General features: G+C 40.6%; 1 protein-coding gene across 1 annotated transcript in view; it reads right to left on the bottom strand.

The window, feature by feature from the left end:
• Window positions 1-5,038: 5,038 nt before the first annotated feature.
• LOC138851529 (uncharacterized) overlaps window positions 5,039-16,129 on the bottom strand; it is an 87,494-nt gene continuing 76,403 nt past the window's right edge. The window contains exon 3 of the mRNA XM_070080739.1: window positions 5,039-7,675. Within this exon, the coding sequence (XP_069936840.1) occupies window positions 6,018-7,675 (1,658 nt within the window). The 3' untranslated portion in view covers window positions 5,039-6,017. The remainder of the gene's footprint in view (window positions 7,676-16,129) is intronic.

Genomic DNA, 16,129 nt, shown 5'->3' with positions numbered 1-16,129 from the left:
GAATCAGTTCCTCATATTGTGACCACTTAGTAAGATTCCAGAAGTCACGCATATCAAGGAGATCAACAACGTGAACAGCAGCAGGGGATCAATGAAGAGCTTCTTTAGCAAGTCTGATAAGACTTTCCTCTGAAGGAGGACCTTCAACTAGAGCACTAACACGAGAACGAATGGCAGTAAACCATGCTTCAAGACTATGTACATGGAATAATAATGCATAAAAATATCAATAAAAGAAAATAATTCACTGCAGAACAAGTGCAACAAAATAATTCACTGCAGAACAAGTGCAACAAAATAATTCACTGCAGAACAAGTGCAACAAAATAATTCACTGCAGAACAAGTGCAACAAAATAATTCACTGCAGAACAAGTGCAACAAAATAAGGTGTAGAAATAATCACTGCAGTAATAAAGTGTCACTGGGAAAACTCAGGTTAAATAATGAAATAAAAATATGAAGAAAAACTGATTGAACACTTTAACTCTTAACTGTAAATTAGACAAAACAATTTACTCAAACAGAGTAAGAAAACACTTTACGTTAAAAGTAATTGAAATTGCATCAAGAGTGAATTTGTTCAAAGAAATATAAAAATATGAATAAAAATAAAACAAAGGAACAAAACGGGAAGTGTAACACTTACAGTGGCAGGGCACACAACACTTACAGTGGCAGGGCACACAACACTTACAGTGGCAGGGCACACAACACTTACAGTGGCAGGGCACACAACACTTACAGTGGCAGGGCACACAACACTTACAGTGGCGGGGCACACAACACTTAATCACGTATTCATTATTTTAGTATATTCTTACAACAAAATCTTGCTGTGACTGATACGACAAAAATTTGCTGGCAAAAAATGGTACACAGTCTGCGAAAAAATTAGAGGAATGAGACACTGCTGGCATACGAAAAAAGACACACACAGAAATAAATGGATAATTTGGTATACTGGGGTGAATATCACTGCATGAAATACAATGACAATTACTGGAGAATACAACGCTGAAAGAATACACGATAAAAAAATGAATCACTTCACACAGAGTGACTGACTGGTACACTACACAATAATACTTACTACAAACAGAGAGTAGTATAAAAAAAACACAGATAAAATAAATATAAGATGAGCGAAAACACTGAAAAATATTGCAAAAATAACGAGTCAAAGAAACACTGAGTCTACGCTGAAAACACAAGGTTTAGAGTACACAAGAAATTCACTATGTCTCACACACGCAAATGTCTTTAAATGCAAGCAAAATGTCTCTAAACAGAAAATTATCGCTGAAGTCTGTAGTAGTCGACGGTGATGACTGGTGATGAGGGTAGGTTGTCGAAGGTTGTCCTGCGCGGTGATGACTGACGCCTCCTACACTCACTGTTGTCGGAAGAAATGCGCTTTCTCGACGAACTCACATAATTGGCTTTATCGTCGGCGCTGTGAGCCAAAACAGTATTAGGACCCGGTACAAGGGTGCAAGCAGCCACAGGGAGATGAGGTGGGTGGCTGGTGGTGGGTGGTTGGTGGTGGGTTGGTGGAGGGAGAGTGTATAGCGGTGGGTGAGGCGACTCTCGCTGGCGCTCTGGCACGCACTCCACTCTACCCACGAAGGTGGCTTGATAAGCCACTATGCCACAGGAATGGTGAAAACCATGCTTAGCATCCAACTGGGAGCACAAAGCGATATAGACAATACTTCAGAGGAACTTGGCTTACTTCTTACTGTGTGGCTTACTTCTCTCTCTCAGCTGGGTTAGAAGCAGGGTTGGCTGACTGGCTTAACCCACGAGAATGACTGACTGGTAGACGTGTAACGATGCACACAGCACGGAGGAGCAGGTGGATGAAAGGAGACAGGCTGGATGATAGGCTGACTGGCATTCACTTCCACAGTCTGGCTTACTGACTGGCTTAATTGCAAAATCCGGGTCAACCCCTCAGAGATTGAAGCAATTAGCACACGAACTAAGCCAGGAAGCTTGAAAAAACGGCTGCAACAGGCTTGCAGGCTGGAGGTGGTGAGTGAGGGGAGCGAGTAGCTGGAGTGGGTGAGACGGTTCACCTTTGACCCTGCCGGCTACTCACAAACAGTCTTCTAACATCTTGAATTACTCGTAAAAACTTCAATCCACGCTCCACACCGGTGCCACCATTTATCATGTGGGAGTTCGATACGTGGATAGGGTAAAGTAATACTCATGTAGGCTGGTAGTACGTATAATTACAGATAATGTGGGGAGCACCCAACAGCCTGCCTATCTCCTTGCTCACTCTCGTATAACTGACTGGCCGCCCACAGTACCCATATGTGAGGGGGTCTTTGAATACTGCTGTGGTCAGCACAATATGAATACAGACAGTGACTCAGGCAGAGACGGTTGGTAGTGAGTCATCTACTGGTACACTGGTTACTGGTAACTGGTTACTACTACTGAGATATATGTGTTATCTTAGCCAGGCAACATATGCTTGTGTTATCTTAGACAGGCAACATATACATGTTATCTTAGCCAAGTAACATATACCTGTGTTATCTTAGCCAAATAACATATACTTGTGTTATCTTAGCCAGGCAACATATACTTGTGTTATCTTAGCCAGGCAACATATACTTGTGTTATCTTAGCCAGGCAACATATACTTGTGTTATCTTAGCCAAGTAACATATACTTGTGTTATCTTAGCTAGGCAACATATACTTGTGTTATCTTAGCCAGGCAACATATACTTGTGTTATCTTAGCTAGGCAACATATGCTTGTGTTGTCTTAGCCGAGTAACATATACTTGTGTTATCTTAGCCAAGTTACATATACTTGTGTTAGCCAAGCAACATATACGTGTGTTATCTTAGCTAGGCAACATATACTTGTGTTATCTTAGCCAAGTTACATATACTTGTGTTATCTTAGCCAGGCAGCATATACTTGTGTTATCTTAGATAAGTTACATATACTTGTGTTATCTTAGCCAGGCAACATATACTTGTGTTATCTTAGCCAAGTTACATATACTTGTGTTATCTTAGCCAGGCAACATATACTTGTGTTATCTTAGCCAGGCAACATATACTTGTGTTATCTTAGCCAGGCAACATATACTTGTGTTATCTTAGCCAGGAAACATATACTTGTGTTATCTTAGCCAGGCAGCATATACTTGTGTTATCTTAGCCAAGTTACATATACTTGTGTAATCTTAGCCAGGCAACATATACTTGTGTTATCTTAGCCAGGCAACATATACTTGTGTTATCTTAGCCAGGCAACATATACTTGTGTTATCTTAGCCAGGCAACATATACTTGTGTTATCTTAGCCAGGCAACATATACTTGTGTTATCTTAGCCGAGTAACATATACTTGTGTTATCTTAGCCAAGTAACATATACTTGTGTTATCTTAGCCAGGCAACATATACTTGTGTTATCTTAGCCAAGTAACATATACTTGTGTTATCTTAGCCAAGTAACATATACTTGTGTTATCTTAGCCAGGCAACATATACTTGTGTTATCTTAGCCAAGTTACATATACTTGTGTTATCTTAGCCAGGCAACATATACTTGTGTTATCTTAGCCAGGCAACATATACTTGTGTTATCTTAGCCATGTAACATATACTTGTTATTCTTACTTGTTACATTTTATACATTTCATACATTTTATACATACCCAATAAAATTATTATACAAATTTCGTTCATCGACATGAATTTTTTTTATTGGTACAAATTTATCTTTTAATGTTGTTCTATCTCCTTTGATTCATTTTTATCCCTGTAAATGGAATACCACTAGTTTTCTGTACTTTTCCTAGAACTTCTATGCCAAAGATATGAAATAAAGATAGATTATATATTATAATTATGATGGTGCTGTATGATGATACTAAAGTGTTCTGGAGGGGTACCACCATAATTATAATGGTGTTGTATGATGTTACTTAAGTGTCCTGGAGGTGTACCACCATAATTATAATGGTGTTGTATGATACTAAAGTGTCCTGGAGGTGTACCACCATAATTATAATGGTGTTGTATGATGATACTAAAGTGTCCTGGAGGTGTACCACCATAATTATGATGGTGCTGTATGATGATACTAAAGTGTTCTGGAGGTGTACCACCATAATTATAATGGTGTTGTATGATGTTACTAAAGTGTCCTGGAGGTGTACCACCATAATTATAATGGTGTTGTATGATGTTACTAAAGTGTCCTGGAGGTGTACCACCATAATTATAATGGTGTTGTATGATGATACTAAAGTGTCCTGGAGGTGTACCACCATAATTATAATGGTGTTGTATGATGATACTAAAGTGTCCTGGAGGTGTACCACCATAATTATAATGGTGTTGTATGATGTTACTAAAGTGTCCTGGAGGTGTACCACCATAATTATAATGGTGTTGTATGATGATACTAAAGTGTCCTGGAGGTGTACCACCATAATTATAATGGTGTTGTATGATGATACTAAAGTGTCCTGGAGGTTTGTAGATGAATGGTTCAGAGAACCGACATGTTGATAAATTAGACACATGTGCAACTCTTGGGTATGTGGCGAAACGTTTCCTCAATAAAGATACCCAAGAGTTGCACATGTGTCTAATTTGTCCTGGAGGTGTACCACCATAATTATGATGGTGTTGTATGATGTTACTAAAGTGTCCTGGAGGTGTACCACCATAATTATGATGGTGTTGTATGATGTTACTAAAGTGTCCTGGAGGTGTACCACCATAATTATGATGGTGTTGTATGATGTTACTAAAGTGTCCTGGAGGGGTACCACCATAATTATGATGGTGTTGTATGATGTTACTAAAGTGTCCTGGAGGTGTACCACCATAATTATGATGGTGTTGTATGATGTTACTAAAGTGTCCTGGAGGGGTAATTATGATGGTGTTGTATGATGTTACTAAAGTGTCCTGGAGGTGTACCACCATAATTATGATGGTGTTGTATGATGTTACTAAAGTGTCCTGGAGGTGTACCACCATAATTATGATGGTGTTGTATGATGTTACTAAAGTGTCCTGGAGGTGTACCACCATAATTATGATGGTGTTGTATGATGTTACTAAAGTGTCCTGGAGGTGTACCACCATAATTATGATGGTGTTGTATGATGTTACTAAAGTGTCCTGGAGGTGTACCACCATAATTATGATGGTGTTGTATGATGTTACTAAAGTGTCCTGGAGGTGTACCACCATAATTATGATGGTGTTGTATGATGTTACTAAAGTGTCCTGGAGGTGTACCACCATAATTATGATGGTGTTGTATGATGTTACTAAAGTGTCCTGGAGGTGTACCACCATAATTATGATGGTGTTGTATGATGTTACTAAAGTGTCCTGGAGGGGTACCGCCATAACAGAATTAATATTTGATGTGTTGTTTAAGATCCAAGGTAAATTAACTAAACATTAATAAAACAGGTGAAGAAGTCTGTCTTGGCCATTATAAGCTGAATCTCTCATAATAGGGTTATTTTTTACAAAAAGAAGATTGAATCAATTTCTTTCTTGAAGTTAGACGGTTCTGATTACTTCCGTTTATAAATTACATTATTTTAACTTAAATGTTGGTCGGTCGGTCGGTCGGTCCATTAGTAAATTATTATATAAAAAATATATTTCGATAGATACCGAAAATGTGAGACCAAAAATATAAATACTCATCGGTAATTATTATATAGTGTAAATGCAATATATTACAAACTGAAAATTATAGTCAAAGTTATTCTTTAACTCAATAAATCTGAGAAAAATAAAATCAGACGTCTTCTTCATGATATATTTTTTTTCGAAAACCGCTGTTTATCATTCATTTTAGCTCATTGCTTATATGTAATTCAATTTAATTTCTATGTTGAGGACCCCCCAAACCTAAAGTGCTCTGGGCCCCCCCCAAGGTCTAAATCCTGCCCAGGTGAATGTGGGTTGATTATGGGTTCGATTTCAGGGAGCACACTCGTCGTTATTTCACTCAGTTATGACTGATTCTGTGGAGAAAATCCCCTTCTCATCTGCCTCACAAATTAGGTCAATAAATCTCGTGTTCATAATTTCATTCTGACCAGAACGTAGTTCCTTAAGTATGATCTTATATATGTAGAGAAACATGTTTTTAGTGAGGAACTCTCCAATTGGCTTTTCAAATAAAGGAAGGAATAGCTTCACCATTCCTAGCTTTATACCATCAACAACCACTTTGACTGGTAAGAGAAAAGGCTTGTCTAGGCATGAAGGCTGTGGTGCTTTGTTGACATTAATACTGGTGTTCAGTGTTCCTAAACTCATAGTACTGCCGAAGAGGAACCCTACAGTGTAAGTCCTGTCCCAGTCTAGTTTAAATTGTTCGTAGCTCCAGTTGGCAGCAGGTGAGCCCAGCTTAGCAGTAAGCTTAGTGAAGGTAGAATGGTAGAGGTGCAGCAGGTGATCTAGATGAGCATTCCTGACGGTGCGAGTAGTGGACGTGTAGAGGAGAAACTGTAGATCAAACACCGGATTGCCCCAAGTACTGTTACCCCAGTCAATGATTTTTAATGCATCGATTTCTTGATGGCTTTCATGGGCGTGGGAGACCCTCTGGCTTGCAGGTGCCTTTGAGATGTTGTGGCCGTCCTGTGAGTCCTTGTGAGTTGCCCATGACTGTTCATGGCTTGCAAGTGTTTGTGAGTCCTTATGACTTGCTGGAGAGTCATGTTGGCTTGTCTGCGAGTCCTCATTGTTTGCCTGCGAGTCCACATGGCTTGTCCGTGCCAATGGGCTCTTATATCTGTACATTATATTATTAATCCAACAATCTCCATGATTTAAACACGTGATACTTTCTCCATCCAGCAGTATTGCTGAATATTTATCTAATAAACTCTGTTTACATGCTTCGAGTCTCTGTGTGACATCCTTCTTGTCGTTCAGAGTCCTAAGAAATGCAATGGCAATATCTAGCATAGCATCTAATACTGGTTTAAGAAACTTGAGGTGCTCCGAAGTGGACTGAAAGCAAGGGTATTTATTACGGAAATCTTTCTCCCTATAGAACGCATGTGAAAGGGCGTGAAGTCTGGCAATGTGTTCTATACAGACCTTAAGATGCTCAAAATCCAGCCCCTTACGCTTGTCAACAGTGTTGTATCCCTGGATTTTAATGTTTTCCATTAGTAAAACATTTTCATTACCAGCACATCGTCCATAGATTAAATGTGGAATGGATATTCCAGGCTCGTCAGGGGCTCTGTCTGCCTGGAACTGGTTGAGCTCTTTAATTATCTTTGTATATATCAAGTGTTCCTTCTGGCCGGAATTCATCCTCTTGTTTAACTCGCGAGTCATTATATCTGAACTGTAGAACTTTGCCGCCAAGTGGACGACGGTACTGTCTGGTGAGGCAGGTGAACTGTCTGGTGAGGCAGGTGAACTGTCTGGTGAGGCAGGTGAACTGTCTGGTGAGGCAGGTGAACTGTCTGGTGAGGCAGGTGAACTGTCTGGTGAGGCAGGTGAACCATCTGGTGAGGCAGGTGAACCATCTTGCAACACAGGTGAAGCACCTTGCGACGCAGGTGAACCATCTTCCTTCACCTTCACCCAGACGTCCAGCAACACCAACTCAGACTGCAAGGAATCACCTGGAGCAGCACCTGTAATAAAACAAAATGGTACATAAATAGTCTCATCCTAGTCGAGCCTCTCCATTACTCCACAAAATCAGGAAACAATTTTAATGTGTATCAAACAACTAAATTATTACACACCAGTTCTAAAAATAAATTTCGAAATTTAGATGATGAGCAATTACAACAGTTGAAATTAAAAAATAACCGATTGTTCGTATTTTATTAGGTTAATTATGGGTCTAGAGCTTAAATATTATAAAAAAAATTATCAGATTAAACAAGTGACAACGCTGGGAGACTTACTGCAGTGTGAAAGTGATAATGATAAACAATACAGATAAATATGAGTGTGTGCAACACTAGGTTAAATGTTTCATAACAGAATTATCCAAGACTTCTGTGAAGGGTTATAACCTATTCTGTTGTGACAGACTAAACAGGCAACAATAGGGGGTTGGCCTGTATGTCACATTGTCGCTCATTTGCACAGAATTACTAAACACCTCAAATGATGTAGTTGAAGTTTTGGCGGTAAAGATCAAAAACCAAAACCTTGCCAGAGTGGTAGTATACAAGCCTCCAGATGCAACTTCTCGGCAATTCCAGGAGCAGCTTGAGAAAATTGACCACTGTCTGGAAAAATCTCCCAACTTCTGCTTCAGACATCTTACTACTAGGAGATTTCAACTTCAGACACCTAAAATGGAGGTGTATAGAAAACAATGTTGTAGCAGAGATCACTCCGGGAGGCAGCTCAAATGAAAATTCACATACACATAAACTATTAAATCTCTGCAACAAATTCACCTTAAACCAGCAAATAGTAGAGCCTACAAGACTAGAAAATTTGCTGGACCTCATCTTCACTAACAATGATCTAATATGTAATATTAGATCATAGAGGTACAGACATGTATACACAGTGCTCCTGACCAGCAAAATGTGAGCAGTCATGAAGGTCTCTTCAATTTCAATAACAAAAACATACAATGGGATCAAGTAAACCATGTCCTAAATGAAACAAGTTGGGAAGATATACTAAACAACACCGACCTGAACATCTGTCTTGAAAAAATGAATTCTGTGGTTCTTGAGATCTGCTCAAGACACAGTCCATTAAGAAAAAGAAAGAGATGTAAACTAGGAAGAGAGAGACGTTCCCTATACAGACGAAGGTGAAGAGTCACAGAGCTGCTGAGTGGGGTCAGCATATCTGAAATATGAAGGGAGGCACTAGTCAATGAAATTGCAAATATTAAATTTAAGCTGAAGGAATCATATAGGGGACAAGAATCATAGGAAGAACTAAAAGCCATAAAGGAAATTGAAAAAAAAGTACAGTGGAACCCCGACCTACGATCTTTGAGAGGGTTCTAAGCAGCAAGATAGCCAACCACCTAGATACCCATCAGTTACACAACCCACGACAACACGGGTTTAGAGCAGGTTGTTCCTGCCTGTCCCAGCTACTGGACCACTATGACAAGGTCCTGGATGCTGCAGAGGATAAACAAAATACAGATGTAGTATACACAGACTTTGCAAAAGCTTTCGACAAGTGTGACCATGGTGTAATAGCACACAAATGCGTGATAAAGGAATAACGGGAAAAGTTGGTAGATGGATCTACAACTTCCTGACAAATAGAACACAAAGAGTAATAGTAAACAGAGTAAAGTTCCAGGCAGCCATGGTAAAAAGCTCTGTTCCACAAGGCACAGTACTCTCTCCCATTCTATTCCTCATCCTCATTTCTGACAGACAGAGATGTAAGCCACAGATAGCTCTGTGTCTTCTTTTGCGGATGACACCAGGATCACCATGGCAGTGACCTCCTTCGAAGACACTGCGAGACTCCAAGCGGACATCAACGAAATCTTCGAATGGGCCACTCAAAACAATATGAAGTTCAATGAGGGGAAATTTCAACTACTCAGATACGGAAAGCTTGAAGAAATTAAAAGCGTGTCAGGGTATATTGCAAATTCTAACCATACAATAGAGCGGAAAAGTAATGTGAAGGGCCTGGGAGTGATAATGTCAGAAAATCTGGCCTTCAAAGACCACAACAATGTATCTACCTCATCTGCTAGGAAGAAGATAGGATGGATAATGAGAACCTTCAAAACTAAGGATGCCAAGCCCATGATGATTCTCTTCAAATCGCTTGTGCTCTCTATGCTGGAATACTGCTGTACACTAACGGCCTCCTTCAAGATGGGCAACATTGCAGACCTGGAGAGTGTACAAAGAACTTTCACGGCACACATAAGTGTGATAAGGCACCTAAACTACTGGAAGCGGTTGAAGGTCCTTGATCTGTATTCCCTCGAGCGCAGGCGAGAGAGATACATGATAATATACACTTGAAAGGTCCAAACTTGAAAGGTACCAAACTTGCACACGAAAATCACTCCATTTAAAACAGGTGAATTTGTAACTGAAGTGATAAGCCTAAAGAGACAGGTGCCAGAAGTCACAGAAACTTACCACACAGGTCAGCTGTTTTAATAACCTTCCTGGCCTGCTAGTGTACCTCGCATATAATCTAGTGATACCAGTGAACAGGAGAATTCAGTGTTGTAGTAGCAACTAACCAGTAATAAAATGGTACTTAGTGGAGTGGAGCGACTTTCATTAGTTTTTTCTCTTTCTTGAAATACCAGACGTATACTGTAAAATTCATATAACCTGTAGTTACCTGCAGTCGCAATATACACAACGAGAAGCAAATATTACTACAGAAAAAGAGTCTTTCCTCCAATAATTCCACCAGTCAACTATAGTGATAATATAGCATTTGTTGTGGTGGAGACAGAAAAAAACTAGAAAAGCTAGATACAGTGATCAATAAACAAGGGTTGAGGCCTTGACCGTTCGTCATTGTAGGAGCTGCCAGCAATCACTGGTTCTTCAACATGCAAGTTATACCTTTGTTTCAATCAAATCACATATTACTCGGTTGGATAATTTCCAGTAGTTCCTTCATGTGATAGCCAATTCACCGACCAGTATGTTTTAAATAAGTGACCCACTGATAAGATCCGACAGGTTCCGAACCCTTGACCGGTTTCAAACGGATTCATTGGACAACAAAGCAGACTGTAAACAGACGGGGTTTTTGGTGCCCTTATCAAACACAAACAATAAATATAAAACAGAAACGTACACCGGTAAGCTGTCCTAATATACAAGTACAGTTAGAAATAGAAATACAGTGGTCCCTCGCTTTTCGTAGTTCTCGGCAATCATAGATTTCGGAAATCATAGGGATATTTTCGTATAAACATGGCTCGCTTTTCATAGGTTGACTCACGAGTCAATTGTGGCACTGGGGAGTTCCATGGGGTTGGATGTGAGTTTGGAGGATGTGGAAGGATTGGTGGAAGACCACAACAAAGAGCTCACCACTGAGGAGCTGCAAGAGCTTCAGCAGGAACAGCAACAGATCGCAGCTCAGAATCTTGCTGTAGAGGAGGAGGAAGAGAGATGGAAGATGGTGCCTTCTTCAGAAATTAAAGAGATTTTTGCTATGTGGGGTAAGATGGAAAGCTTTATGGAGAAACATCATCCTTACAAGGTTGTTGCAAGCCATGTTGGCAACATGTACAGTGACAAAGTCTTGGTCCATTTTAGGGAAGTTTTAAAGAGATGCCAGAAACAGAGCTCTCTGGACAGTTATTTTGCGAGACAGGACTCCAGTGACTCTCAAGGTGGTCCTAGTGGCTTTAAGAAAGAGAGAAGAGAAGCAACCCCAGAAAAGCAATTGGTACCTGAGGTGTTGCTGGAAGGGGATTCCCCTTCCAAACTATAAACAATCACTCTCTTCCTCCAGTCTCCCATACACTAAGAAGAATATCCAATAAAGGTAAGTGTTATGCTGTTAATGTTTCATTCATCATTTCCCATTGTATTGTTTATGTACTACATGTATATTTCATGTAAGAATTTTTTTTTTAATACTTCTGGGTGTCAGGAACGGATTAATTGTATTTACATTATTTATTATGAGGAAAATTGATTCGAAAATAGTAGATTTCGTTAATAGTAGCAGCTCCAGGAACGGATTAACTGCGAAAAACGAGGGACCACTGTACAAATAGCGAGAGCTTCACTTTAAGGAGGTTATTAGTAGAATATTCAAGAGGTTACTAGTAGAATTAGTAAATCAACCATTCAAATCACTTTATGAAGCTCTGTGTAGTCTGCAGTCAATCAAACAACAGGCTTCCACTTGGATAAATTGCCATTTTTGTGGAAATTGGTGTCACGCTCCTTGTGCAGATATCCAAGAACTATCTACAAGCAGTATTAAATCAGGGAAGTGTTTTTGGGTATGCCCAAATGAGAGCAATCTGTGGACTAAAATCACATTGGTATTAAAAGAAGATAACATAAAAGCCGCCTTCATAGAAAACCTGGAAGCATTCTATAACAGATGGGAAAATAAAAAGTCTGGGCTGGATGGTATCACGCTTGGTGCTGGTCATGTAGTCAGAAACTCTAAGGCTGGAGGTGCTGCCCTGGTAGTCAGTAAATGTGGGGCTGATAGTGCTGTCCTGGTAGACAGTAATGGTGAGGGTGGAGATGCTGTCTAGGTAGTCAGTAAATGTACGCAAAAGGGAATGCATATAAATGACCTCGAGGGAGACAGGAGCTGTAGTGGGGAAACAACTGTAGTCAAGGACAAGATAAAAACAATATTACATACTAGTAATACCACAGGAGATAGCAAACAAGGGGACTCCACTAGCATTAGTGAGGATATATTACCAAAGACAACTGGTGAGAGCCCCATTGTTAGTGCTAGTGAGGATACGAAAGAGACAGGTAAACATGCACCAACAGGCAATACAGTCACAGAAACCCAAGGCAAACAGAAACCAAGCCTGTGCACATACTGTGCACTTGGTATCTGCAGACATGGAAAATCTGGAAAAACAGATGGGTCGTGCAACTATGACCACCCTAGAAAATGCAGTGCCCATATGACAACAGGAAAATGCAAACTCCCTTCCTGTAAGCTTTTTCACCCTGAAATGTGTCCCTCTTCAGTACAGGAAAGACTGTGCTATAACTTAAATTGCCAGGCACACCATCTAAAGGGGACAAAAAAGATACAAAACATCCAGGCCATGGGAAAACCTGGGTAGCCACAGCCACTCAAGAGGGAGAGGTTTTTTAGTGCCAGGAAGGAAAAAAAAAAAAACTGGCAGGAAATGGCAGAAATCGTACACCAAATCCAGTCATTCCTGGAGTGGAACCACAGTCGATGGCCTCCACTCCAAACTAACAGATACAGATACTAATGCCGGAAAAAAAGTCCCCCCTCAGTACCACCAGTCTGATGACATTCTTTGCAAATATACAGGGTCTAAAGCCAGCAAATGAACAACAAAATACCTTTCATCCGTGGACTGCTTGCAGAGGCAAATGCAATGTTTGCGGCTTTCACAGAGACCCACATAAAGGATCACTTGGACAACGAAATATGGATCCCATGTTACAACCTATACAGATGCGACAGAGTGAACAGACAAAAAGGGGGGAGTTAGCCTGTATATCGCAGAGTCACTTGTTTGCACAGAACTGCTTAATGCCTCAAATGATGTAGTGGAAGCTATAGCAGCAAAGATCGAGAAGCAAAACCTAGTCATTGTGGTAGTCTACAAGCCTCCAGATGCAATTCCAGGAACAGCTGTTAAAAATTGACCACTGTCTGGAAAATCTGCCAGCTTCTGCCCCCAACATCTTGCTCGTGGGGGATTTCAACTTAAGGCACCTAAAATGGAGGAATATAGCAAATAATGTTGTTGCAGTGATAACACCAGGAGGCAGCTCTGACGAAAACTCACATATACACGAGCTTTTAAATCTCTGCACAAAATTCAACTTAAACCAGCAAATAATAGAGCCTACTAGATTGGAGAATACACTAGACCTCATCTTCACTAACAATGATGATCTGATACGAAATGTCACCATAACAAAAACAATATACTCAGATCACAACATAATCGAGGTTCAGACATATACGTGCGGAGCCCCAGACGGACATAATGAGATTAGTCAAAAGGGAGCATTCACCAAATTCAGCTTCAATAACAAGAACATAAAGTGGGACCAAGTAAACCAAGTCCAAACCAATAAAAGTTGGAAAGATAGACTAAGCAACACAGACCCCAACTTATGCCTAGAACAGATTAACATGGTGGCACTCGATGTATGCTCAAGGCTCATTCCTTAAAGAAAAAGGAGGAGTAGATGTAAAATAGAAAGAGACAGGCGCTCCCTTTACAGGCGACGAAAAAAAAAATAACAGAGCGGCTAAAAGAGGCCAATATATTTGAAATGCGTAGGGAGTCACTGGTCAGAGAAATAGGAAACATCGAACTTAAGCTAAAGGTATCTTGTAGGAGTCAGGAATCACGGGAAGAACTAAAAGCCATAAATGAAATCGAAAGAAACCCAAAGTATTTCTTTTCCTATGCCAAATCAAAGTCGAGAACAATTTCAGTATCGGGCCCCTACTTAAACAAGATGGGTCTTACACAGATGACAGCAAGGAAATGAGTGAGCTACTCAAGTCCCAATATGACTCAGTTTTTAGCAAGCCGCTAACCAGACAGAGTCGAAGATCAAAATCAATTTTTTATGAGAGAGCCACAGAATTTGGTTAACACAAGCCTATCTGATGTTATCCTGACGCCAAATGACTTTGAAGAGGCGATAAATGACATGCCGATGCACTCTGCCCCAGGGCCAGACTCATGGAACTCCGTGTTCATCAAGAACTGCAAGAAGCCCCTATCACGAGCTTTAACCATCCTATGGAGAGGGAGCATGGACACAGGGGTCGTCCCACAGTTACTAAAAACAACAGACATAGCCCCACTCCACAAAGGGGGCAGTAAAGCAATAGCAAAGAACTACTGACCGATAGCACTAACATCCAATATCATAAAAATCTTTGAAAGGGTCCTAAGAAGCAAGATCACCACCCATCTAGAAACCCATCAATTACACAACCCATGGCAACATGGGTATAGAGCAGGTCTCTCCTGTCTGTCTCAACTATTGGATCACTACGGCAAGGTCCTAGATGCACTAGAAGACAAAAAGAATGCAGATGTAATATGTATATGCAGACTTTGCAAAAGCCTTCGACAAGTGTGACCATGGCGTAATAGCGCACAAAATGCGTGCTAAAGGAATAACAGGAAAAGTTGTAGATGGATCTGTAATTTCCTCACAAAGAGTAGTAGCCAACAGAGTAAAGACTGAGGCGGCTACTGTGAATAGCTCTGTTCCAAAAGACACAGTACTCGCTCCCATCTTGTTTCTCATCATATCTGACAAAGACCGTGTCTTCCTTTGCAGATGACACCTGAATCTGCATGACAGTGTCTTCCATTGCAGACATTGCAAGGCTCCAGGCAGACATCAACCAAATCTTTCAATGGGCTGCAGAAAACAATATGAAGTTCAACGATGAGAAATTTCAATTACTCATATATGGTAAACATGAGGAAATTAAATCTTCATCAGAGTACAAAACAAATTCCGGCCACAAAATAGAGTGAAAAACCAACATCAAAGACCTGGGAGTGATCATGTCAGAGGATCTCACCTTCAAGGACCATAACATTGTATCAATCGCAATTGCTAGAAAAATGACACGACGGATAATGAGAACCTTCAAAACTAGGGATGCCAAGCCCATGATGACACTCTTTAGGTCGCTTGTTCAATCTAAGGTGGAATATTGCTGCACACTAACAGCACCTTTCAAGGCAGGTGAAATTGCTGACCTAGAAAATGTACAGAGAACTTTCACAGCGTGCATAACGGAGATAAAACATCTCAATTACTGGGAGCGCTTGAGGTTCCTAAATCTGTATTCCCTGGAACGCAGGCGGGAGAGATACATGATTATATACACATGGAAAATCCTAGAGGGACTAGTACCGAACTTGCACACGAAAATCACTCACAACGAAAGCAAAAGACTTGGCAGACGATGCAACATCCCCCCAATGAAAAGCAGGGGTGTCACTAGCACGTTATTAAGAGATCATACAATAAGTGTCAGGGGCCCGAAACTGTTCAACTGCCTCCCAGCATACATAAGGGGATTACCAATAGACCCCTGGCAGTCTTCAAGCTGGCACTGGACAAGCACCTAAAGTCGGTACCTGACCAGCCGGACTGTGGCTCATACGTTGGATTGCGTGCAGCCAGAAGGAACAGCCTGGTTGATCAGGCTCTGATCCACCAGGAGGCCTGGTGTCAGGGTACACCACAGGATTTACCACAGGGTATACCCTGTGTCAGGGTTTACCCTGTATAACCATACAATAAAGGGGAAAAGTAATGTGAAGGCCCTGGGAGTGATAATATCAGAGGATCTCGCCTTCAAAGACCACAACAAATTATTTATTTATTTATTAATTTGAACATGATACAGAGAAGTACAAA

This window comes from Cherax quadricarinatus, unplaced genomic scaffold, assembly GCF_038502225.1.
Source record: "Cherax quadricarinatus isolate ZL_2023a unplaced genomic scaffold, ASM3850222v1 Contig893, whole genome shotgun sequence".
Taxonomy (NCBI): domain Eukaryota; kingdom Metazoa; phylum Arthropoda; class Malacostraca; order Decapoda; family Parastacidae; genus Cherax; species Cherax quadricarinatus.
The sequence above is the reverse complement of the archived record's forward strand: the minus strand, read 5'-3'. Positions and strand labels throughout refer to the sequence as shown.